Source organism: Nerophis lumbriciformis, linkage group LG28 (genome assembly GCF_033978685.3).
Source record: "Nerophis lumbriciformis linkage group LG28, RoL_Nlum_v2.1, whole genome shotgun sequence".
Taxonomy (NCBI): domain Eukaryota; kingdom Metazoa; phylum Chordata; class Actinopteri; order Syngnathiformes; family Syngnathidae; genus Nerophis; species Nerophis lumbriciformis.
The window spans coordinates 11,525,535-11,552,971 of record NC_084575.2 but is presented as its reverse complement, the minus strand read 5'-3'; the positions used below and the strand labels follow the sequence as shown (position 1 = coordinate 11,552,971).

At 39.8% G+C, this 27,437-nt stretch overlaps 2 protein-coding genes across 2 annotated transcripts in view; both read left to right on the top strand.

The window, feature by feature from the left end:
• tex264b (testis expressed 264, ER-phagy receptor b) overlaps positions 1–2,921 on the top strand; it is a 142,314-nt gene extending 139,393 nt beyond the window's left edge. The window contains exon 4 of the mRNA XM_061923603.1: positions 2,650–2,921. Within this exon, the coding sequence (XP_061779587.1) occupies positions 2,650–2,744 (95 nt within the window). The 3' untranslated portion in view covers positions 2,745–2,921. The remainder of the gene's footprint in view (positions 1–2,649) is intronic.
• A 20,231-nt stretch (positions 2,922–23,152) lies between these two features.
• grm2b (glutamate receptor, metabotropic 2b) overlaps positions 23,153–27,437 on the top strand; it is a 66,162-nt gene continuing 61,877 nt past the window's right edge. The window contains exon 1 of the mRNA XM_061923601.1: positions 23,153–23,412. The gene's annotated coding sequence lies outside the window, so the exon portion shown is untranslated. The remainder of the gene's footprint in view (positions 23,413–27,437) is intronic.

Here is a 27,437-nt window from a genome sequence, read left to right as displayed (position 1 = left end):
TAATAATGACCTCTGTTATGAACAATACACTTTTTTCAAATGCAACAATACGAAAAAGTAATGACTACTTGAATTACAAAGTAAAGCAAATAATTGAAGGGGAAAGAAGAGGAACGGACTATATTAATCTTACAGATTGTTATGGTAAAAATAGGTTAAGATTAATCAGTGTGCTGTGTTTTACCCAGTTTCCCCCAGGGGGACAACGTCAATATATGTTTGATGAAATGTGATTATGTGCATGAGTGTATGTATGCATATGTGCTTGTATATGTACAGTATGTGTATATGTATGTTTGTACAGGGAATGTGCTTGTGGATGTATGTACTCTTTGTGTATGTACAGTATATGCAAGCGGATGTACCTATGTATGTGCCTATGTACCTAGGTGTTCGCAAATGTTTGTATGATTGAATGTACGTATGTATGCTGAACAATATGAGTATATGTGCATGTGTATGTACCAGTGACGTGCAGTGAGGTTGATGGCTGGTGAGGCACTGACTTCATCACAGTCAGATTTACAAACATATGAACCCTAAAGAGTATCTTATTCACCATTTTATTGGCAGCAGTTAACGGGTTATGTTTAAAAGCTCATGCCAGCATTCTTCCCTGCTTGGCACTCAGCATCAAGGGTTGGAATTGGGGCTTAAATCACCAACAATTATTCCCGGGCGCGGCGCCGCTGCTGCCCACTGCTCCCCTCACATCCCAGGGGGTGATCAAGGGGATGGGTCAAATGCAGAGGACAAATTTCACCACACCTAGTGTGTGTGACAATCATTGGTACTTTAACTCATTGGCGTTGTTAGGCCTATTTTAGGGGGGCTCAAGCCCCCCTAAAATATTCTTAAGCCCCCCTAAATAATTTGGTGTTTTTTTGGGGTTTTCTTTACAAATAAATGCCGACATATTCATTATAAAGTGGCCCAAATATGAGTTTAAATAAATAATCATATAACCTGTTATTATTCACTCAGTTTCCCCTCACTTCATAGCGTAAGGTAGAGAGCCCCTTTTGTGCGTCGGTATCCAATCCATTCCACTTGTTCATATAGAAAATGCCCACATCACTCAAATTCCAGCCCGCATTTTCTCTGCGACCTTGCTTGCGGTCCTGCAGGTGTACGAAGCACATTATCTTCCTTTACAATGAGTGAAGCTGCACAAAACCTTGTGTGTGCAATTGTAAATCATTTATTTTTTAAGTGTTGTGTTTCTTGTAGAATCTATATAAAGTAATATACATAAACCTATTGTTAAAATAATGAAAAAAACATCATTGAATATATTTGTTTTATTGTATTGTTACATTAATAGCTGTTTTATTATATAGGATGGCTTGTTAAACATTTAATAGGATTTTCAGAGGGAGGAAAAACCAAGACATTTAATATAAAATGTAAAATGAATAAATACATAAAAAGAAAAAGAAAATATATGGTTAAAAGCCATCGTCCCGGGGAGCATTTCATTTCGTCCCGTGCATTTAAAAAAAATAATAATAACAAAAATGAATCATTTCTAAGTCTTTGTTAGCCGTTTGTGAAGTTTTGTGCTCGTGCGTAACATTCGCTCGCATCCTGTGCATCTCCTGGGGGCAAAGCTCCACCTGTCCTTAAAAGCTAGTGACGCCCCTGCTTTAACTTAACTTTAACTTTACACATACAAACTGTAGCACACAAAAAAGCACATTTAATAAAAAAACGTTATTATGGTCTTACCTTTACTTATAAGTGCGGGAACAGTGGTGTTCGTGTTGGAGGAGTTGTGAATGAATGAAATATGAAATCCGTGCTGCAGTCTGCAAGTGTACCTAATGTTGTGTCCTTGCAGTCGTTCACGGCTCCTCCGGCGCGAGCAATGTTGTTTTTGCACTTTTTGGCTTCTTGTTAAGTGACTTTTTTTGGGTGGATTCGGTCTTGCACGTGGAGGGTTTGGGTGTAGGCTTTGGTTGGTGTGGAGCTCTCGTCGGGGGTGCAGTCTGCGGCGAAGGTGCCTTAACCAGCACCAGGAGGCGGGGTTACGCGAGCCTCAGCCAGTGCGTCTTCGCAGCAGTTTTATGATCGCTCAGCACAAGAAATACTTTACACACATACAGTTGTTGACAAAATACACTGTACATTATATACCTCAGCTAACTAAACTATGGAAATGTATAATATAATTCATATAGCAATACGGTCTCACTGCACAGCAGGCCAGCAGTTAGCCGAGTCCGCAATCCATGTTGAGGCACTGAGTGACGTGCCTCAACTGGCTGCTGTTCACCGCACCGTCTCTTCTCAGTATTTGAACGGCAAATGTGAAAATTCAGCGATTTTGAATACAAATAATCTAAAACTGGTGAAGTTAAATGGAAAATAACGTTATAGTATAATCACTGGATACATATAACAATTTAATTATTTTTTTTTCTTTTTACTGGTGAAGTTAAATGGAAAATAACTTTATAGTATAATCACTGGATACATATAACAATTTAATTTTTTTTTTTTCTTTTTACATTTTTTTTCTTTCCATGATGGCAGGTGAGGCTCCGCACGTCACTGGTACTATGTACAGTATGTATGTATGTATGTATGTACAGTGTTTGTGCATATGTATGTACGTGTGTTTGTGTGCACAATATATTTGTCTTCTAGTACCCCCAGAACCGGGCCCACCGTGCCGCCGGGCAGGACAGCGCGCAGGCTGTAGACAAACGCACCCGGCAGAGGACAAGACTCGGGAGAAGTAGGAGATAACCATCCCCCAAGCACGCAGTCAGAAAGACGGTACGACCCGCCCCGAGGGGCCCAGAGATGCCCCGCAGCCAGTCGGGAAGACGACCCCACCCCACAAGCAACCTGGGCCCCCACGAGCCCAACTCCCCCTCCATGAGAGCACAGCAGGGCCAGCCCCACTCAAGTCGGCCACAGAAGGGCCGCCGACACGGGGCCACGGGAACCACTCCTGTGGAGCAAGCAGGCTCCAAAGGCGATACCAGTCCCCAACGCCCCCAAAAATAAATAGAAATAGTAATAATTAATATATATATATATATATATATATATATATATATATATATATATATATATATATATATATATATATATATATATATTATCTTATCGGGATTAATTGCATTGTTTATAGTTAACTCAAAATTAATTATAATTAATCACAGATAGATATAATTTTTCATCATTAATAAGTGTTCCCTAGACAGATTATTTTCAAGTCTTAATACCATGGCTGGACAATTAATTTGCTTTGATGAAATGTGTTTTATATATTATTCTTTTTTAAATAGCTCACCACAAATATAACTACGTTTTTAATGACAATATCAAAAAAATAATAATTCCGGCAGCGTGTTGGTGTCTTGCCAGATTTTGCGTTTTGTAGAAACACATAATTTGTATTCTTGCTGCAGGAGCACTTGCATTCAGAGGAGGAGCTACACTTACATGTTTAGATCCCAGTTTCCTGCATTAATAATACAGCGTGTCTTAATGTGGATTGGTATGTTCACACTTTGATAGTCAAAGATGTTTGGAAATGTAATATTTGATATTTCTACCTGAATAAATGCTTCTGATGTTCTGTGCATTACATGTTGTACAAGTCAATGGTACTCATCTCTCTGCATGACAATGTCTTGACATTCGATATTTATTAATAAAATGTAATATTCAGCCTGCAAAACATTCTGTAATTGAAGACTCAACCGGAATATGTTGTAAAAGTGTTTACACAATATTTCAGCCAGCCAGAAAATTCCTATATAAAGTTCCTTTAGTGTCATGATGCGTTTGAAAAATAATGGCCCTTTTAACATTGATTTATACCTTAGGACTGATGTCCTTACCTTCAGCGGCTCGCTCTGCACTGTGGCCACTGTTTGATTAAATACTGTTTTAGAGTGGTTCTCAAAGTGGATTCCAGGGACTCTGTGAGTTTCTTTGAAGCGGTTTAAATTGACCCTTACAAGATCTGTAACTGTGACACTGTTGGGTCCATTTTGTTCCATTTGTACACTTTAAGAGTTAAAGACAGACCTTGAAATTTAGAATTTTGAGAATCATTGCTTTAGGAGGGCCTACATATACATATTTACAAGTCTGTAACTCCCACACACAGAGATGAGACTAACGTTAGAGTGTCTTCTTCAAGTGTGAACTAGCCAAGAGAAGAGGCAAATAAATGTTACACAGCTCTGCAACAAATACCGGACAATGATAGACTTCTAGCAGACTTAAAACACAACACATTAATAAGGAAACTACAGGATAAAGAGTGAATCAACAGTGAACACAATTGGATAGTTACCTTCTTCTAGCAAGCACGAGAACGTTGAGTGGGTTTTAAATGTTGGCGCTGTTGTGTGTGAACAATAGAGACGCCAAGACCCGCCTTCCTCTTTCTTTTGATGGGAGTTGGCAAGCAACCTTGTGGTTTGCATTACCACCACCTTCCACAGCCCTTTAATTTTGTTCCCTATTAATTACAGTGAACTATTGAGATATATGTGTCCTAACCTTGTTCTAGTGATAATATCTTCCCTCTTATTACTTCCACACTCCACACTCCTCAGGACTTTGTAATTGCTGGCTTGCAATCACATGACCAAGAGGCACTTCTGGGTTTCAGGCAATGGTCTAGAGTCCCTTTAGGCTACTGTTTATTTACCTGCATCAGTGCAGATTTGGGTGTCATTTGAAAGGTTGATAGGCAAATATATAAGCGGTCATGAAAACATATTTAAAATGGGATGGAGTATAGGCATTCGACCGTGTCCCTCGGGAAGTCCTGTGGGGAGTGCTCAGAGAGTATGGCGTATCGGACTGTCTGATTGTGGCGGTCCGCTCCCTATACGATCAGTGTCAGAGCTTGGTCCGCATTGCCGGCAGTAAGTCAGACATGTTTCCAGTGAGGGTTGGACTCCGCCAAGGCTGCCCTTTGTCACCGATTCTGTTCATAACTTGTATGGACAGAATTTCTAGGCGCAGTCAGGGCGTTGAAGGGATCCAGTTTGTTGGCTGCAGGATTAGGTCTCTGCTTTTTGAAGATGATGTGGTCCTGCTGGCTTCATCTGGCCAGGATCTTCAGCTCTCACTGGATCGGTTCGCAGCCGAGTGTGAAGCGACTGGTATGAGAATCGGCACCTCCAAGTCCGAGTCCATGGTTCTTGCCCAGAAAAGGGTGGAGTGCCATCTCCGGGTTGGGTAGGAGACCCTGCCCCAAGTGGAGGAGTTCGAGTACCTCGGAGTCTTGTTCACGTGTGAGGGAAGAGTGGATTGTGAGTTCGACAGGCGGATCGGTGCGGCGTCTTCAGTAATGCGGACGCTGTATCGATCCGTTGTGGTGAAGAAGGAGCTGAGCCGGAAGGCAAAGCTCTCAATTTACCGGTCGATCTACGTTCCCATCCTCACCTATGGTCATGAGCTTTGGTTTATGACCGAAAGGACAAGATCATGGGGACAAAATGAGTTTCCTCCGCCGGGTGGCAGGGCTCTCCCTTAGAGATAGGGTGAGAAGCTCTTCCAGTGAATGTGAGCCACGTAAATAAGACCGCCCACAAAACGGCGCATCCTGAAGCGACTGCCAGAAAGCGGCTCGAAGATGATCTGTAAAACATAATCCATGCCACATTTTGACCAAAGTACCACCATTACCTGTTATGTAGACCACAAGGAAGTGTTTTCCATTTAGAAAAAACAAATAATAGTATGACCCCTGTAATGCGCCCTATAATTCGGTGCGCCTTTTGCATGAAAATATACCTGACTAGACCCACTCATCGGCAGTGCACCTTACAATCCGGTGCGCCCTATGGTCCGGAAAATACGGTATTTGTATTTTCGGTCCTCGTCCTGCTCTCTCACCTACTGTCATATCTTCATCTCATTTCTTTCCTCTTTCCAAATGTGTTTTTCTGTTTAAACCCCCTCCCCCCCCCCCGCCACATAAATATGGCAGCTGCAGCCTGAAAGCCCACCTGATGGCCGAAATGCTGTGATGTGTGTGCAGTCATACCCGTAGCCTTCATCTTGGAACAAAGAAGAGATCACAGCTAGCTAGCTGCAATGGGCGGGCGACGCTCACTTGTCATCAAGTGAGACGTAGATTGTGCGGCAAAATCCCTTCTGTGCTTTTTGACATCACAAACATTTACTGAAGTCTTTTTTTTCTCTTTGATTGAGATGATGCTTGTTTTGTCTTCAGTCTAAAACGCTATTTTTCTGCGATTTTAAATCAAAGCCAGCTGCAAAATGCGATTCATTAATAATTAATGATGAATAATCATTTGTACTGTCACGATTTATGAAAAAAATGGTACACGATAAATTACAGCAGTCCAGACTAGTGTTGTCCCCATACCAAAATTATTTCCATACCTTTTGATACTTTTCTAAATAAAGGAGACCACAAAAAATTGCATTATTGGTTTTATTTGAACAAAAAACCTTACAGAACATATGTTTCTTATTGCAAGTTTGTCCTTAAATAAAATAGTGAACATACAAGACAACTTGTCATTTAATAGTAAGTAAGCAAACAAAGACTCCTAATTTAGTATGCTGACATATGCAGTAACATATTGTGTCATTTATCATTATTTTGTCAAAATTATTAAGGACAAGTGGTAGAAAATGAATTATTAATCTACTTGTTCATTTACTGTTAATATCTGCTTACTTTCTCTTTTAACATGTTCTATCTACACTTCTGTTAAAATAAAATAATCACTTATTCTTCTGTTGTTTGATACCACAAATTTGGGTATCAATCCGATACCAAGTCATTATCATCATCGGCGGTCACTCGAAGCGAGTATGACGGTCCTCCTAGTAGGGGTGTATCCCTTTATGGAGGATGCCTGTGCGTGACTTTGTTTAACGTGGGGAGACTGGTGCACAGACAGTCACCACACGATCCTTGACAGATCCGAGTCAGGGTCCAGTGGCATGGAGTCCAAGACGACTGGGGACCCTTTTCTGCTGCAGCCTTCATCCGCCATCCCAGCCATTGTGACGCTCCATAGGGTTAGCAATCATCCTCCGCCTGTTCCACCGTTGAGGTCTTAGTTTTTTATTTCCCCATAACTGGGCCCTCATGGATGTGGGGGTGCCTTCTTCTGCCATCACAGCCGTTGTGATAGTTCTTACATCTACCATCTTCCGCCTGCGCCGCCGTTGAGGTCTTCACCGTATCCCTAGCTAGGGGGCAGTCGGGTACTAGGCCTTTGCCAAGGACCACCTGGGGTAACAGTAGTAAAGGGGTTAACCTCCTAGTGCCCCAAGACCCCATAGAGGAGCCTCCACTGCCGGATGCACTTTAACGTCATGCCCAGGACAATACCAATAGATTCCAAGTAGTTACAGGATCATACATTGGTCATATTCAAAGTCCTCATGTGTCCAGGAACATATTTTCTTGAGTTTATAAACATAATGTAAATTTTAAAAAAACGAAAGAAGATGTTGTGATGACAAAAAATATCGACGTAGTCATAGTAGTGTCGACTAGATACGGTCCTGTACTTGGTATCATTACAGTGGGTGCCGACGTTTGTTTACATTGTGACGCCGGTGAGCTACGGTGTGTAGTGAAGCATGTTTAGCTATTCCTCGTCCTGCAGGGATGATACTTGTACGAAACATACTTTATTTGTCGCCATGGAGGCGAGGATTAGTGATTTAGAAGTAGCTAAAACACTTTAGCCGCTAGCTAGCTAGCCATGTCTTAAAGCACCTCTTCCGGTGGGCGTTTCAGTGTTAAAGGGGAACATTATCACAATTTCAGAAGGGTTAAAACCATTAAAAATCAGTTCCCAGTGGCTTATTTTATTTTTCGAAGTTTTTTTCAAAATTTTACCCATCACGCAATATCCCTAAAAAAAGCTTCAAAGTGCCTGATTTTAACCATCGTTATATACACCCGTCCATTTTCCTGTGACGCCACACAGTGATGCCAATACAAACAAACATGGCGGGTAGAACAGCAAGCTATAGCGACATTAGCTCGGATTCAGACTCGGATTTCAGTGGCTTAAGCGATTCAACAGATTACGCATGTATTGAAACGGATGGTTGTAGTGTGGAGGCAGGTAGCGAAAACGAAATTGAAGAAGAAACTGAAGCTATTGAGCCATATCGGTTTGAACCGTATGCAAGCGACACCGACGAAAACGACACGACAGCCAGCGACACGGGAGAAAGCGAGGATGAATTCGGCGATCGCCTTCTAACCAACGATTGGTATGTGTTTGTTTGGCATTAAAGGAAACTAACAACTATGAACTAGGTTTACAGCATATGAAATACATTTGGCAACAAAATGCACTTTGATAGTGCAGACAGCCCATTTCAGGCGCGCTAAGAACATATATTTTCCCACGATTTTAGCACTCAGGTTAACCATACCTAAATAGACACAAAATACTCCATTACACAAGACTACCTGAATGTACTCGAATGATTGAAAAAAATAAATGTTTTTAAGCTAAATTATTGGTAAACACAGTTTATGTATAATAATTTACGTAAAACCGCAAGTAATGAATAAAGTTTTCATCAATTAATATATTCTGTAGACATACCCTCATCCGCTCTCTTTTCCTGAAAGCTGATCTGTCCAGTTTTGGAGTTGATGTCAGCAGGCCAGGGAAGCTAGGGTGTACCGGTTGAGACGCATAATAGATTTAGCTCTTTAGCTAGTCCTACACCCCAGTCTACCGGGCACCACACCTTAGTCATAGGGGACTCCATCACCCGAAACATAAAGCTTAGCAAACCAGCCACAATTAAGTGCATCCCGGGGGCCCGAGCACCTGACATTGAAGCTAATCTTAGGGAGCTAACTCGCAACAGGCCTAGTAAACACGTACGACAGGCTAATCGCACCACTAGTTATGCGAATATAGTTGTACACGTTGGCTCCAATGACACTAGAATGAGACAGTCAGAGATTACAAAGAGAAACATAGCCAGGACTTGTGATCTCGCTAGAAAGATGTCCAGGCATCGAGTAATTGTCTCTGGCCCCCTGCCTGCGAGAGGCAATGATGAGAGATATAGCAGATTAGTCTCGCTTAACGAGTGGCTGGCTAGCTTCTGTAGACAACAGGGACTAACGTTTATTGATAATTGGCCCTCTTTCTGGGGCAAACCAGGCTTGCTGATGAGGGACGGCCTTCACCCTAACCAGGAAGGCGCCATCATCCTGTCTAAGAATATAGACTACTGTTTAAGTCACATTTGACTAACTACACTAGAGCAAGCCCGGTCACAGGCAATTACAGAGCCTGCTAGTCCGGGTGAGGAGTCAGTTAAGCTAGAACTAGCCAGCACCAGGCTGGATAATTCCTGTACGCATAGCAATTTTCTTAGAATAACACACAACTCACATAATGTGTTTTCTGTTGTGAATGTGTCCGGGGTAGATATGCATTATACTGAGGTGGCAAATCATGATGCGTTCAGTCGATCGCAGCATCAAGCAAACAATCTGAAAATTCCCGTCGTATCAATTCCTAGATATGGTCGAAACTATTTAAAGTGCACTATGTATAATAAACGCAACATTATTAATATTTCTACTACGGATAATTTAAACAAAAACTCGTCAAAACAGCCCAATACTTATAATATGGGCTTTTTAAACATAAGATCATTGTCTCCCAAAACGTTATTAGTTAATGAGGTCATTAGAGACAACAATCTTAACGTCATTGGTCTTAGCGAAACCTGGCTCAAACCAGACGATTTTTTTGCGCTAAATGAGGCATCTCCTCCTAACTATACGAATGCGCATATTGCCCGTCCCCTTAAAAGAGGTGGGGGGGTCGCACTAATATACAATGAAAACTTTAACCTTACCCCTAACCTAAATAATAAATACAAATCGTTTGAGGTGCTCACTATGAGGTCTGTCGCACCGCTGCCTCTCGATATGGCTGTTATCTACCGCCCCCCCAGGGCCCTACTCGGACTTTATTAATGAATTCTCAGAGTTCGTTGCTGATCTAGTGACGCACGCAGACAATATAATCATAATGGGGGACTTTAATATCCATATGAATACCCCATCGGACCCTCAGTGCGTGGCGCTCCAGACTATAATTGATAGCTGTGGTCTTACACAAATAATAAATGAACCTACGCATCGCAACGGCAATACGATAGATCTAGTGCTGGTCAGGGGTGTCACCACCTCCAAAGTTATGGTACTCCCGTATACTAAAGTAATGTCCGATCATTACCTTATAAAATTCGAAGTTCTGACTCATTGTCAACAAACTAATAATAATAATAACTGCTATAGCAGCCGCAACATTAATGCCGCCACAACGATGACTCTTGCTGACCTACTGCCTTCGGTAATGGCACCATTCCCAAATTATGTCGGCTCTATTGATAACCTCACTAACAACTTTGACAATGCCCTGCGCAAAACCATTGATAGTATAGCACCGCTAAAACAAAAAAGGGCCCCTAAAAGGCGCACCCCATGGTTTACAGAGGAAACCAGAGCTCATAAATTATCATGTAGAAAGTTGGAACGCAAATGGCGCGCGACCAAGCTTGAGGTTTTCCATCAAGCATGGAGTGATAGTTTAATATCGTATAAACGCATGCTTACCTTAGCTGAAGCTAAATATTACTCAAATCTCATCCGCCTCAACAAAAACGACCCTAAATTTTTGTTTAGTACAGTAGCATCGCTAACCCAACAAGGGACTCCTCCCAATAGCTCCACCCACTCGGCAGATGACTTTATGAATTTCTTTAATAAGAAAATTGAACTCATTAGAAAGGAGATTAAAGACAACGCATCCCAGCTACAACTGGGTTCTATGAACACAGATACAACTGTATCTACGACGGATACTGCAATACAAAATAGTCTCTCTCTTTTTGATGAAATAACATTAGAGGAACTATTACAGCGTGTAAGTGGGATAAAACAAACAACATGTTTACTTGACCCACTTCCTGGGAAACTTATCAAGGAGCTTTTTGTATTATTAGGTCCATCAGTGCTAAATATTATAAACTTATCACTTTCCTCTGGCACTGTTCCCCTAGCATTCAAGAAAGCGGTTATTCATCCTCTGCTCAAAAGACCTATCCTTGATCCTGACCTCATGGTAAACTACCGACCGGTGTCCCACCTTCCCTTTATTTCGAAAATCCTCGAACAAATTGTCGCACAGCAGCTAAATGAACACTTAGTGTCTAACAATCTCTGTGAACCTTTTCAATCCGGTTTCAGGGCAAATCACTCTACGGAGACAGCCCTCGCAAAAATGACTAATGATCTACTGCTAACGATGGATTCTGATGCGTCATCTATGTTGCTGCTTCTTGATCTTAGCGCTGCTTTCGATACCGTCGATCATAATATTTTATTAGAGCGTATCAAAACACGTATTGGTATGTCAGACTTAGCTTTGTCGTGGTTTAACTCTTATCTTATGGATGCAATGCGTCTCCCATAATAATGTGACCTCGGACTATGTTAAGGTAACGTGCGGAGTTCCTCAGGGTTCGGTTCTTGGCCCTGCACTCTTTAGTATTTACATGCTGCCGCTAGGCGACATCATACGCAAATACGGTGTTAGCTTTCATTGTTATGCTGATGACACCCAACTCTACATGCCCCTAAAGCTGACCAACACGCCGGATTGTAGTCAGCTGGAGGCGTGTCTTAATGAAATTAAACAATGGATGTCCGCTAACTTCTTGCAACTCAACGCCAAGAAAACGGAAATGCTGATTATCGGTCCTGCTAAACACCGACATTTATTTAATAATACCACCTTAACATTTGACAACCAAACAATTACACAAGGCGAATCAGTAAAGAATCTGGGTATTATCTTCGACCCAACTCTCTCGTTTGAATCACACATTAAGAGTGTTACTAAAACGGCCTTCTTTCATCTCCGTAATATCGCTAAAATTCGTTCTATTTTATCCACTAGCGACGCTGAGATCATTATTCATGCGTTCGTTACGTCTCGTCTAGAAAACGCTTTATAGCCCGCAGACTTTTTTTGGGCTCTGGGAATCACTAATAAGCCGGAGTTCTTTGAACGCAGATTTCTTGCCGGGACATATGGTACAATGCAATCGACAAGATAGGACGGAGCTAGACCGTGTAGTATTTTATACGTAAGTAGTAAAACCTTAAAGTCACATCTTAAGTGCACAGGAAGCCAGTGCAGGTGAGCCAGTATAGGCGTAATATGATCAAACTTTCTTGTTCTTGTCAAAAGTCTAGCAGCCGCATTTTGTACCAACTGTACCGACACCAGCAGATGACATGGCACCCCAAACCATCACCCAACCATGCAAATTTTGCATTTCCTTTGGAAATCGAGGTCCCAGAGTCTGGAGGAAGACAGGAGAGGCACAGGATCCACGTTGCCTGAAGTCTAGTGTAAAGTTTCCACCATCAGTGATGGTTTGGGGTGCCATGTCATCTGCTGGTGTCGGTCCACTCTGTTTCCTGAGATCCAGGGTCAACGCAGCCGTCTACCAGCAAGTTTTAGAGCACTTCATGCTTCCTGCTGCTGACCTGCTCTATGGAGATGGAGATTTCAAGTTCCAACAGGACTTGGCGCCTGCACACAGCGCAAAATCTACCCGTGCCTGGTTTACGGACCATGGTATTTCTGTTCTAAATTGGCCCGCCAACTCCCCTGACCTTAGCCCCATAGAAAATCTGTGGGGTATTGTGAAAAGGAAGATGCAGAATGCCAGACCCAAAAACGCAGAAGAGTTGAAGGCCACTATCAGAGCAACCTGGGCTCTCATAACACCTGAGCAGTGCCAGAAACTCATCGACTCCATGCCACGCCGCATTAACGCAGTAATTGAGGCAAAAGGAGCTCCAACCAAGTATTGAGTATTGTACATGCTCATATTTTTCATTTTCATACTTTTCAGTTGGCCAACATTTCTAAAAATCCCTTTTTTGTATTAGCCTTAAGTAATATTCTAATTTTGTGACACACGGAATTTTGGATTTTCATTTGTTGCCACTTCAAATCATCAAAATTAAATGAAATAAACATTTGAATGCATCAGTCTGTGTGCAATGAATAAATATAATGTACAAGTTACACCTTTTGAATGCAATTACTGAAATAAATCAAGTTTTTCAAAATATTCTAATTTACTGGCTTTTACCTGTATATATATGGGGGCGGCATGGCGTAGAGGGTAGAGCAACCGTGCCAGAAACCTGAGGGTTGCAGGTTCGCTCCCCGTCTCTTACCATCCTAAAAAATCGCTTCCGTTGTGTCCTTGGGCGGGACACTTCACCCTTTGCCCCCGGTGCCACTCACACCGGTGAATTGAATGATGAATGATCGGTGGTGGTCGGAGGGGCCGTTGGCGCAAATTGCAGCCACGCTTCCGTCAGTCTACCCCAGGGCAGCTGAGGCTATGAAAGTAGCTTACCACCACCAGGTGTGAATGATTGATGGGTTCTACATGTAAAGCGACTTTGGGTACTTAGAAAAGCGCTATATAAATCCCAGTTATTATTATTATTATTATTATACATATATACATATACATATATATATATATACATATGTATATATATATATATATATATATATATATATATATATATATATATATATATATATATATATATATATATATATATGTATACATATATATATATTGTGTATATATTTATGTATATGTGTCTATATGTGTATATGTGTATATGTTTATATGTATGTATATATATATATACATGTGTACAGGCCCGGCCCTAACCAATCTGGCGCCCTAGGCAAGATTTTAGGTGGCGCCCCCCCCCACATCGGCAGTGAAGTGTATATACTCACAAGAAACCGAATAGCTTTGTCTTTGACCTTTTTTTTCTTTACTTACAACTATACCTAATATATAAAGGGGTGGAAAAGTGAATATTACCTGCAGGGCAAACATTAGCTAACCAGAAGGCAATAACAATGTAAACAAAAAACAGCTGCTTAAAAGATCTAATACAAATGTCCCTGAAAAATGTAAGGTGGGAGTACTGTAATTACCTAACGTTACATTATTATTTTCCATAACAATTTAGCCCCCTCCACAATATTAACCCGACGTTAAAACAGAACTAGCTATTTATTGATTAGCAATTGCCGAATCATGTGACATTAGCTTAATGCTAAAAAGCCAGGTTACTATCACATTCTGTAACAGACAAATAATTTCATGTTCGGCTCACCTACCTGCTACCTCTGTCTTTTCTCGTTTCTCCTCCTCTTCTTTTCTCTTTTTTCTTCCCTGGGCACCTGACAGTTTTGGCTGTTTTGACATCTTGTGCTGATTTTTTGATGTGGTGACGTCCAAAAAGAGTCATGATACGGGAAGGGAGGGGGCGCACCATGCTGGGAGAGAGGGGGGGGGGGGGGGGGGCGTACTCTTGTAACAAATAATATTTCTATTAAATAGGCTTTACTTTGCATTTTAATTAATGTGGGATTATTTTTTGTATTTAGAAATAATAGTACCAACTTTTTTTTTTTTTTTTTTCTCCAACATTTGTGGCACTGGCGTGGCGCCCCCTGATGGACGGCGCCCTTAGCATTTGCCTATACGGCCTATGCCACGGGCCGGCCCTGCATGTGTATATGTGTATATGTATGTATATATATATGTATATGTATGCATATATATATATACATATACACATATAGACACATATACATATATATATGTATATATATATATATATACATATACACATATAGGCACATATACATATTTATAAATATATACACATATACATATATATATATATATATATACATATATACACATACATATATATATACATGGACATATACATATATACACACACATATACACATTTACATATATATATATATAAATTTACATATATATATATATATAAATATATACACATATACTTATATATATATATACACATATATATATATATATATATATATATATATATATATATATATATATATACATATATACCGGTACACATACATATATATATACATGGACATATACATATATACACAAACATATATACACATTTACATATACATATACACACACACACATTTACATATAATATATATATATATATATATATATATATATATATATATATATATATATATATATATATATATATATATATATAGCACGGCCCCCAGCCAAATTGTTTCACCCCAATGCGGCCCCGGAGTCAAAAAGTTTGGGGACCCCTGTTTTTGACTATGAGTCTATCAGTGCATCCAGTCTTGAGAGTCTCCAAAACACTAACACTAAATTAACACTAAGACTATTAAACAACATCAATTGTTTAAGTAGCACACCTATACGGCAAAGCTGTAGTAGTGTGCTTTGCTTTACATACGGTATGGAAGTTATTTTTCAGTCAGCAATATTATAGACATTATTATTATGAGTTATATATTACAATTCAATCAAATAGTGTTATGATGCGACCTAAGTGTGAACTCTCCCGCGCTCGGGTCACATAATGGCGAATAATGATGGCTTACTATAAGGGTCATCATTATTCACCGAATTAGGCGGATAACAAATAAATAGTAGACAAATTAGCAGAAACAGGCAAAAATAATGTTTTAGGAACTCATATCAATCAATGTTCCACGACTGATCGCCAACACGCTCGTCAGAGCAGACATTGAGACAAATGTCCCCAAAAATGCGGGAGACATCTTCTTTAATAATCTTCTCCATGTTCTTAAAAAAATGGTTGACTTTGATTGCACAAAATCCTTGAAATTGCCACAAATGCGCCAGTACTGAGACGACTAGAATTAAAGCATGTTTACTTACAGGTTTACTTCCGTAAACACTGCAGGACGTGTGACGTCATGACACCATGTCTGTATTTGGGTCAGTTTGCATTCATATTGGAGTCTTTTTTATAATGGGAACGACTGCATTAAAAGATCAGATTTGACAAAAAAAAATCTGAATTGGACATCCTACCCTGCAGTGTCGTGAACGCATTAAACATAGTCTCAAGGGTTGGAATTGGGGGTTAAGTCACCAAAAATTATTCCCGGGCGCGGCCACCGCTGCTGCTCACTGCTCACCTCACCTCCCAGGGGGTGATCAAGGGTGATGGGTCAAATGCAGAGAATAATTTCGCCACACCTAGTGTGTGTGTGACAATCATGGGTACTTTAACTTTAACTTAATGCTGCTGCGGTCTGGCTCGACCTTACTAAGGTAAAACGCGGACTGGATTTTCAGTAAAGTATGGAACGGATTGGATTGGATAATAAGCGCTGACAAATGGTTTTCAAATTATTTATAATCATAGTGAATAATGACAGCTTACATTATTCTTTATTTGAACTCATATTCCTGCATATTTATATAGAATTATCCTGCAAAAAAAAAAAAACACACCAAATTATTAAGGGGGTTTTAAGAATATTTTAAAGCCCCCTAAAATAGCCCTACTGACACCAATGGCTCATACGATGAGAATTGATGCAGCTCGCTGGGGAAAATTGTCATACATAATTCTGTACTGACTGCACTAAAAAAAGCAGTTAGTGGTGTATTTTTTGTGTGTCGGCAACCCTAGTAAACACACAACAGTTTTTGCAAACTACATGGCAGCGCTGCACCCAAAAGGGTGATAATGTGTCGAAACCTGCACCCTAACGGTTTTATTTTTCTATTTTTCTCAAGAGTGTATAAATCTACTCCATCCCATATTAAATATCTTTTCATGATCGCTTATACTTTATATTTGCCTATAAACCTTTCAAAATACACCCAAATATGTTTTTCGTTTGTTTGTTTTTTTGCACCAAGCAGAAACTACAAAATGTGTCTGTTTTTTGAAAAGTGTGATAGGTAGTAAACTTATTTTCATTAGTTTTTCATACTTCCCGTGATTCATAAAGACTGTACCAGTTTTAGTGTTCAGATAACATTTCAAAAACATATTTTTTGGAGGTAAACAAAAGCAACAAGTGTAAACTAATGTTGGATACAGAAATTGTACATTGTCATGCTTTATATTATTATGTATTAAAAATTACAAAATAAATACTTTTTATTATTGCATGTTATTTTGTTTTTTGCAGCGCAGTTTGACATGTTTATGTGTGATGTGTTTTTGTGTATCTCTTGACGTTCATGGAAAATATTACCCCTGGAGCATAATTCCATTGACTAGTATTTCTTTTTAAATTGTAATTGTGTATTGGTTGTTGTTCACATAAAGAAAGAAAGAAAAATAGCGACGCAAGGACACTTTGTTATTTCCCTTGACATTAATTGTCACGTTGTTATCGAAAGTCTGCTTTCCGCCTACTTTCCATTCATCATTGGAACACAAACAATCATTTTAGTTCAAGACCAAATTGCTACTTTTGTGTTAGTTAAGAGAATTATGCAACATACAAAACATGTTTGTCATTTTAATTGCTGCTGTGCTGCAAAAGTCTTTGTTTGCCTGAGCTCTCCTATTCCTAAGTGTGCGTTTGTGCATGCATGCGTGCATGCGTGTGTGTGTGTGTGCGTATGTGCAAGTGTTGCTGAAATTGAAGGTATAAAATTATTGAACAAGATACTGTATATATATATATATATATACATACAGTATATATATATATATATATATATATATATATATATATATATATATATATATATATATATATATATATATATATAAATATATATATACCGGTATATAAATATGTGTGTGTGTTTGTGTGTATATGTATGTGTATATATAGCTGTATATATATGTATGAATATATTTATATGTGTGTATGTATATATGTATGCATATATGTGTATGTATGTATATATATCCATCCATCCATTTTCTACCGCTTGTCCCTTTTGGCGTCGCAGGAGGTCGCTGGAGCCTATCTCAGCTGCATTCGGGCAGAAGGCGGTGTACACCCTGGACAAGTCGCCACATCATCACAGTGTGTATATATATATATATATATATATATATATATATATATATATACAGGTAAAAGCCAGTAAATTAGAATATTTTGAAAAACTTGATTTATTTCAGTAATTGCATTCAAAAGGTGTAACTTGTACATTATATTTATTCATTGCACACAGACTGATGCATTCAAATGTTTATTTCATTTAATTTTGATGATTTGAAGTGGCAACAAATGAAAATCCAAAATTCCGTGTGTCACAAAATTAGAATATTACTTAAGGCTAATACAAAAAAGGGATTTTTAGAAATGTTGGCCAACTGAAAAGTATGAAAATGAAAAATATGAGCATGTACAATACTCAATACTTGGTTGGAGCTCCTTTTGCCTCAATTACTGCGTTAATGCGGCGTGGCATGGAGTCGATGAGTTTCTGGCACTGCTCAGGTGTTATGAGAGCCCAGGTTGCTCTGATAGTGGCCTTCAACTCTTCTGCGTTTTTGGGTCTGGCATTCTGCATCTTCCTTTTCACAATACCCCACAGATTTTCTATGGGGCTAAGGTCAGGGGAGTTGGCGGGCCAATTTAGAACAGAAATACCATGGTCCGTAAACCAGGCACGGGTAGATTTTGCGCTGTGTGCAGGCGCCAAGTCCTGTTGGAACTTGAAATCTCCATCTCCATAGAGCAGGTCAGCAGCAGGAAGCATGAAGTGCTCTAAAACTTGCTGGTAGACGGCTGCGTTGACCCTGGATCTCAGGAAACAGAGTGGACCGACACCAGCAGATGACATGGCACCCCAAACCATCACCCAACCATGCAAATTTTGCATTTCCTTTGGAAATCGAGGTCCCAGAGTCTGGAGGAAGACAGGAGAGGCACAGGATCCACGTTGCCTGAAGTCTAGTGTAAAGTTTCCACCATCAGTGATGTTTTGGGGTTCCATGTCATCTGCTGGTGTCGGTCCACTCTGTTTCCTGAGATCCAGGGTCAACGCAGCCGTCTACCAGCAAGTTTTAGAGCACTTCATGCTTCCTGCTGCTGACCTGCTCTATGGAGATGGAGATTTCAAGTTCCAACAGGACTTGGCGCCTGCACACAGGGCAAAATCTACCCGTGCCTGGTTTACGGACCATGGTATTTCTGTTCTAAATTGGCCTGCCAACTCCCCTGACCTTAGCCCCATAGAAAATCTGTGGGGTATTGTGAAAAGGAAGATGCAGAATGCCAGACCCAAAAACGCAGAAGAGTTGAAGGCCACTATCAGAGCAACCTGGGCTCTCATAACACCTGAGCAGTGCCGGAAACTCATCGACTACATGCCACGCCGCATTAACGCAGTAATTGAGGCAAAAGGAGCTCCAACCAAGTATTGAGTATTGTACATGCTCATATTTTTCATTTTCATACTTTTCAGTTGGCCAACATTTCTAAAAATCCCTTTTTTGTATTAGCCTTAAGTAATATTCTAATTTTGTGACACACGGAATTTTGGATTTTCATTTGTTGCCACTTCAAATCCATCCCATCCATCCATTTTCTACCGCTTATTCCCTTTGGGGTCGCGGGGGGCGCTGGAGCCTATCTCAGCTACAATCGGGCGGAAGGCGGGGTACACCCTGGACAAGTCGCCATCTCATCACAGGGCCAACACAGATAGACAGACAACATTCACACTCACATCCACACCCTAGGGCCAATTTAGTGTTGCCACTTCAAATCATCAAAATTAAATGAAATAAACATTTGAATGCATCAGTCTGTGTGCAATGAATAAATATAATGTACAAGTTACACCTTTTGAATGCAATTACTGAAATAAATCAAGTTTTTCAAAATATTCTAATTTACTGGCTTTTACCTGTATATATATTCTGACTGCAGGAATGTCCGCTAGAGCTGTTTCCCGAGAATTGAATGTTAATTTCTTTACCATAAGCCGTCTCCAAAGACGTTTCAGAAAATTTGGCAGTCCATCCAACCGGCCTCACAACTGCAGACCACGTGTAACCACACTAGCCCAGGACCTCCACATCCAGCAGATGCACCTCCATGATCATCTGAGACCAGCCACTCGGACAGCTGCTGCAACAATTGGTTTGCATAACCAAAGAATTTCTGCACAAACCGTGAGAAACCATCTCAGGGAAGCTCAACTGCATGCTCGTCTTCCTCATCCTGGTTTCGACCTGACTGCAGTTTGTCATCGTAACCGACTTTAGTGGGCAAATGCTCACATTCGATGGCGCCTGGCAAGTTGGAGAGGTGTTCTCTTCACGGATGAATATTGGTTGTCACTGTTCAGGGCAGACGGCAGACAGCGTGTGTGGCGTCGTGTGGGAGAGCGGTTTGCTGATGTCATCGTTGTGAATGAAGTAACCCATGGTCGAGGTGGGGTTATGGTATGGGCAGGCGTATGTTATCAACAACAAACACAAGTGCATTTTAGTGATGCCATTTTGAATGCACAGAGATACCGTGACGAGATCCTGAGGCGCATTGTTGTGCCATTCACCCGAGACCATCACCCAATGTTGCAGCATGACAATGCACGGCCCCATGTTGCAAGGATCTGTACACAATTCCTGGAAGCAAAGAAGAAATGCTCACTAACACAGATTTGTGAACAATATTTAAGAGGAATATGTTACGTCTGTGTCACATGGGTCGTTCTTCCAAGATGCAGCAGGAACTCTGGAGGTAAGGTGCAGGTTTCTGGGTGTTGTTGATAAACGGTTTTCGCCTTGCATAGTAGAGTTTAAACTTGCACTTACAGATGTAGCGACCAACTGTAGTTACCGACAGTGGGTTTCTGAAGTGTTAATGAGCCCATGTGGTGATATCCTTTACACACTAATGTCGCTTGTTGATGCAGTACAGCCTGAGGGATCGAAGGTCACGGGCTTAGCTGCTTACGTGCGGTGATTTCTCCAGATTCTCTGAACCCTTTGAAGATATTACGGACCGTAGATGGTGAAATCCCTGAATTCTTTGCAATAGCTGGTTGAGAAAGGTTTTTCTTAAACTGTTCAACAATTTGCTCACGCATTTGTTGACAAAGTGGTGACCCTCGCCCCATCCTTGTTTGTGAATGACTGAGCATTTCATGGAATCTACTTTTATATCCAATCATGGCACCCAGCTGTTCCCAATTTGCCTGTTCACCTGTGGGATGTTCCAAATAAGTGTTTGATGAGCATTCCTCAACTTTATCAGTATTTATTGTCACCTTTCCCAACTTCTTTGTCACGTGTTGCGCGGCATCAAATTCTAAAGTTAATGATTATTTGCAGAAAAAAAATGTTTATCAGTTTGAACATCAAATATGTTGTCTTAGTAGCATATTCAACTGAATATGGGTTGAAAATGATTTGCAAATCATTGTATTCCGTTTATATTTACATCTAACACAATTTCCCAACTCATATGGAAACGGGGTTTGTAGTTTTGTCTTGTCGGGAGAACGACTTGCCATGGCTTTGGATCTGATATTTTCATAATGTCCCCCTTTCCTTTATGCATTTCAGCTTGCTATTTTCCAGCTTGTGGCTCAACAGTAACTAAACGTTAAAAAAAAAAAAGATCAGCGTTAAAGGAACCTATAGTTAACACGTTGTCACGGTAACTTTGCCAGCCCTAAAATGCAGTATACAGTATGTATGCTGGCAGCACTCATGCAGCTTCATACTACCACGACCCAATGAATGATCTTGCGTCTCACTTGTGTCGCCAGATATTTACACAATAATGTTTGTGTGTTGACCAAATCTCCTATACAAACTGCACACTGACTACTCCGAAACAGTGTTTTTCAACCTTTTTTGAGGCAAGGCACATTTTTGTCATTAAAAAATACGGAGGCACACCACCAGCAGAAAATGTTAAAAAAATTTAACTCCACCAGGTCGTCGTGCCTTATTTTGAGTTTGTTGTTGTTTTCCTGTGTGTAGTGCTTCAGTTCCTGTCTTGCGCTGTTATTTTGGTGGCCCTTCCTGTTTTGTTGATGTTTTCGTGTAGCAGTTTCATGTCTTCCTTTGAGCGCTATTCCCCGCACCTGCTTTGTGTTAGCAAGCAAGGCTATTTAAGTTGTTGCTATCCTTCTTTGTGTGGACATTGTTGATTGCCAAGTCATGTACGGATGTACTTTGTGGACGCCGTCTCTGTGCTACACGCTGCAAGTTTTTGCTGTCGTCCAGCATTCTTTTTCTGTTTACTTTGTAGCCAGTTCAGTTTTACTTTCGTTTTGCATAGCCTTCCCTATGCTTCAATGCCTTTTCCTTTCCCTTTTGTTCCTTTTTGGTTTAAGCGTTACATACCTTTTTAACTTTTGCATATTGGGTTCACGACAAATCGTCCTCATCTCACCCGACACATTCCGAAGCAATTAACTACCTGCTGCCACCCACTGACGTGGAGTATTACATGGTTACCCTGCCGAGCTCTACACAGCACAGACACTAAGGAGAGGCACGTTATTTGCAAATTATAATCATTGATTTGCAAATAACATTTTTGGGACCAATTAGGTGAAGTTGCATAATTTCCCACGGCACACCAGACAATATCTCACGGCACCCTATGTGCCGCGGCACAGTGGTTGAAAAACACTGCTCTAAAGCATATTGTTCCTTGATAAAGTTTTTGTCATTAAAACATGAGTACTCACTTTTGAATGCTGGGGAATGAAACAGATGATAAAAAGACACAACCTCTTGTGTTTGGAGTGCATGCAGCTCTCAGCTGGAGTGTATCATCTTCACACTCTGCACAATATTCATTTATATTCCATTTATTGTCTTTTACTGTGACGCTCCTTGCTCACCAAGCTGTATTGTTTATGCATATATTTCACAGTGTCACGCGTGTGTGTGTGTGTGTGTGTGTGCGTGCTTGTGTGTGTGTGTGTGTGTGTGTGTGTGTGTGTGTGTGTGTGTGTGTGTGTGTGTGTGTGTGTGTGTGTGTGTGTGTCTCATTTGGCTTTGTTTTTCAAGCTGCCAACAGTCGGGAGCGCGCAGCGCGTGGAGCCCACCAGAGCAGCAGAGGCGCGTCCTTGTTGTGGCAGCACCTCCAAATTCCTCTGCTGCTTTTATTTTGAAGTTCAATCGTCAACTTCCCGCTAAGAAAACATCACAAGTAAAGAAAAAAAAAGAGCTTCCACTTTATTTGCGATTGAAGCTCTCTTCTTCTTCTTGTTCTTCTTCTTCTTCTTTTTCTTCTCCTTTTTTTCATCTTCTCTGCTGCTGAGGAGCAAGAAGGTCCGTACGTGCGGCTGGGCTGCCTGGACCTGGCTGGTCCGGCGTGCAGGTCCGGCGGATGGCAGATTGGAGATCACAGAGGAGTTTGTCAGCGTGAGACAACACTTCAGCACCAAGGACAGCGACTAACAGCTGGAAAGCATCTGCATACTGGGTGGTGCGTTCACGGTCACACGGGAGAACATAAGCTGGTAAGACATCTTCATCATCATCATCACTTCTCTTCAGCAAAACACTCACGTGCCTCGTATTGCTTCTTTAACCGCCCACAAATGAAATATATTTCACCTTCTGAAAATATATCTTAATTTTTTTTAATTTTTTTTTAAATCACACAAATAAATGACTTCCTGAATGGGAGGATTAAAAACGAAAACAATCATCAATATGTGAATGTTCTATTTACAACATTTTATCTCAAAATTAAAATGTGCATTCACTGGCCAGTTGATTAGGTACCCCTACTACAGCCAAATTATAGCCTTGATGTGAAGATGACACTTTTAATTGGCTGTTCATCAAATAATATTGTTCTTATTACAGTTATTATGTTTGTCTTCTTTGGATTCAATTCATTGTCATTGAGTGATGCAGGTGTTCCTAAAGTTGTGGCCAAAAATGAAATGATTCAACATGCAAATGAGGTTTGTTTAAAGGTTTTTGAGTGAAGTTATGTTTTTGTGCTCTCATTAAAGTGTTGTGGGTAAATAAATACTAGTGCAGCCATGTATTACTGAATAATTGATTAGTTCAAATCATTAGTAAGATTTTTTGTGCAATAACAACAACATGAATGGGTAATTATCATTGTTGTTGCATGTACAACGTGAAACAATATATATTTTTAAAACTTGTGTGGGATGAAAGGCTTTTTTACTCAACATAAGCAATGATTAATTAGTTTATATACTACATGTGCGCCGATGGTGGATTAAACACTGAATTCAATCCTTGCAAAGCTCACAAGTTTATCAGTTACTAAATGTGCTTTAATAAATCTACTTAATTTTTTGCATAAAGTAGACAATCAAATCAGAGTCAACACATAAATAAAGTTTTAATGCAAGCTGTATAAATCCCTCATATATAATATATATATATATATATATATATATATATATATATATATATATATATATATATATATATATATATATATATATATATATATATATATATATATATATATACATACATATATATATATATATATATAGTATATCTTGTATAAAAAAAAATATATATATAGTATATCTTATATAAAAATATTATATAATGATATAATATATCAGTATATATTATATACTGTATACATTATAAGTAAATATTACATACATGTTATATTTTATATTGCTACTATGGTACATTTTTAGTCTACTTTATACCTTTTGTTTTCGCCCTCTTTTTGTGCCCTTGCGTGCATTATCATTTCCAGCCTTACCCTGTCCATCCTTTGTAACTGACCTACAGTGTGGAACAATTTCCTTTGTGGATCATTAAAGTTTGTCTAAGTCTAAGTCTAAGTCTCAGGGTTCATATTTTAATCGATACGGTACCAATTCCCGGTATTTAAATTTCTGTAATTTTAAATATTAATTGTATTTGATATCAAAATTTGTTTTTCTATTGCAAAATTTAAAAACTGTTGTTATATCTTGTTTTATTATCATATTTTTCAGGTACCATTACAGTTGCTTCCCCTGTAGCTTAGCTACATTTAGGCCCAATCCCAATACACCCCTTCACCCTACTTTTTAGCCATATCCCTACATTTTGCGCGTTCCCGTGAAGGTAGTGGTGTCCCAATGACTCTTTGCATGTAGGGGTAGTAGACATAAAGAGGGGTAGGGGTTATGAATCTAGCCCTTCATAGTGAGTGATTTCAGATGCTGACTTGCTCAGGTGGGGCCAGAGAAAAATGCACAATTTCTGCACAATTTATATAATATATTACATGTTAGTTTGGAACGTTAGTTTGTAATATTAGCCAGCTAGCTAACGTTAGGCTAAATGATTGGGTGTAAAAGTAGATTCCATGTAATGCTCAGTCATTCACAAACAAGGATGGGGCAAGGGTCACCACTTTGTCAACAAATGCGTGAGCAAATTGTTGAACAGTTTAAGAAAAACCTTTCTCAACCAGCTATTGCAAGGAATTTAGGGATTTCACCATCAACGGTCCGTAATATCATCAAAGGGTTCAGAGAATCTGGAGAAATCACTGCATGTAAGCAGCTAAGCCCATAACCTTCAATCCCTCAGGCTGTACTGCATCAACAAGTGACATCAGTGTGTAAAGGATATCACCACATGAGCTCAGAAACACTTCAGAAACCCACTGTCAGTAACTACAGTTGGTCGCTACATCTGTAAGTGCAAGTTAAAACTCTCCTATGCAAGGCAAAAACCGTTTATCAACAACACATCTGTGAAGGCGCCATTAATGCTGAAAGGTACATATAGGTTTTGGAGCAACATTTGTTGCCATCCAAGCAACGTTACCATGGACGCCCCTGCTTATTTCAGCAAGACAATGCCAAGCCATGTGTTACATCAACGTGGCTTCATAGTAAAAGAGTGCGGGTACTAGACTGGCCTGCCTGTAGTCCAGGCCTGTCTCCCATTGAAAATGTGTGGCGCATTATGAAGCCTAAAATACCACAACGGAGACCCCCTGGACTGTTGAACAACTTAAGCTGTACATCAAGCAAGAATGGGAAAGAATTCCACCTGAGAAGCTTAAAAAATGTGTCTCCTCAGTTCCCAAACGTTTACTGAGTGTTGTTAAAAGAAAAGGTGATGTAACACAGTGGTGAACATGCCCTTTCCCAGCTACTTTGGCACGTGTTGCAGCCATGAAATTCTAAGTTAATTATTATTTGCAAAAAAAAAAAAAGTTTATGAGTTTGAACATCAAATATCTTGTCTTTGTAGTGCATTCAATTGAATATGGGTTGAAAAGGATTTGCAAATCATTGTATTCTGTTTATATTTACATCTAACACAATTGCCCAACTCATATGGAAACGGGGTTTGTATTTGGACTTTCCCTGATTACATGGCAACAGCTGTTTCTAAAGGGGCGGGGGTCGTAAACAGCCGCCGCCTTTGGTTACAAAACAGTTCAAAGAAAAGTTTGATTCAAAGAAAAGGTCGTAAACAGCCGTTGCCCTCGGTCCCAAAACAGTAATAAGAAAAGGTGCCTGGAGGGGGGTCAGGCCCTGCCTCCTCTCCGCTTTGTAGATCTCGGGTCAAGACAAAATCTTTCTGTGGATTACAATTCATCATGTCGCTCCCCATCCTACACATTGGAGTTTTACAAGCCTTCTGCTTGGTAGGATCAAAAACAGCTTTTGTCTGCTTGCCGGGAACTCATGGCAACACAAAGTTTTGTGATAACTTAGATACAATTATTCTGACACTGCCTTTGGAAAACACCGGTAATTATTTTTCATCCACATGTGCTGCTGTGCGGCGGCGGTGTTGCTGAGCCGAAGTGTGAGTTAAAACGCACACACTGAGCGCATACAAGCAGAAAAATTGTCCTAAAGAATAATAACAAACTAACAGCAAGTCTACTGGTTAATAAAAAGGGTGTGTGAAAGGCAATATGGAGGTATTTTGGATTCAGAACTGTCAATAAAGATGACGCTTGAAACACGATACAAGCGCTGCTTTAAAACATGCCTCGCCAAATGTGGCAAAACAGCATTATCACCTTTGCTTCAAACTTAGGTAAACATTTAAATAATAAACATTCCGATCTACACAAGGAGTTTAAAGAGTGGCAGGCAATATAGTTCCCCTGTGCTCACATACAGTAGATACGAGACACGCATACAGCTGGTTGGCTTGTTGAAAATGATTAGTGTAGTCATAACCGCCCATGTAATTTAAAATAATGCAAGTAAATTGACTGAATTTCGTAACAAATTCCCACTTTTTCATCTGTGTTTTATCTCTAACAATGTGTGTTTTACATGCTGCTTGACTTATCTCAGTATTTTTAACCTTGTTTTCATTGTTCAATAATTATTGTATTTGTCTTAAATCCCAGGTCAAAATTGGCAACCATAAATCATGAAGCATTTAATACAATGTCAATAAAGCTTTCTAGACTATTCTAATCTAATTATAGATTATGGCAGGCTGTATCTAATATTTAAAATAATTGTAAACTGTTATTTGAGTGCAATAGGAAAAGCCCATGTGTTTA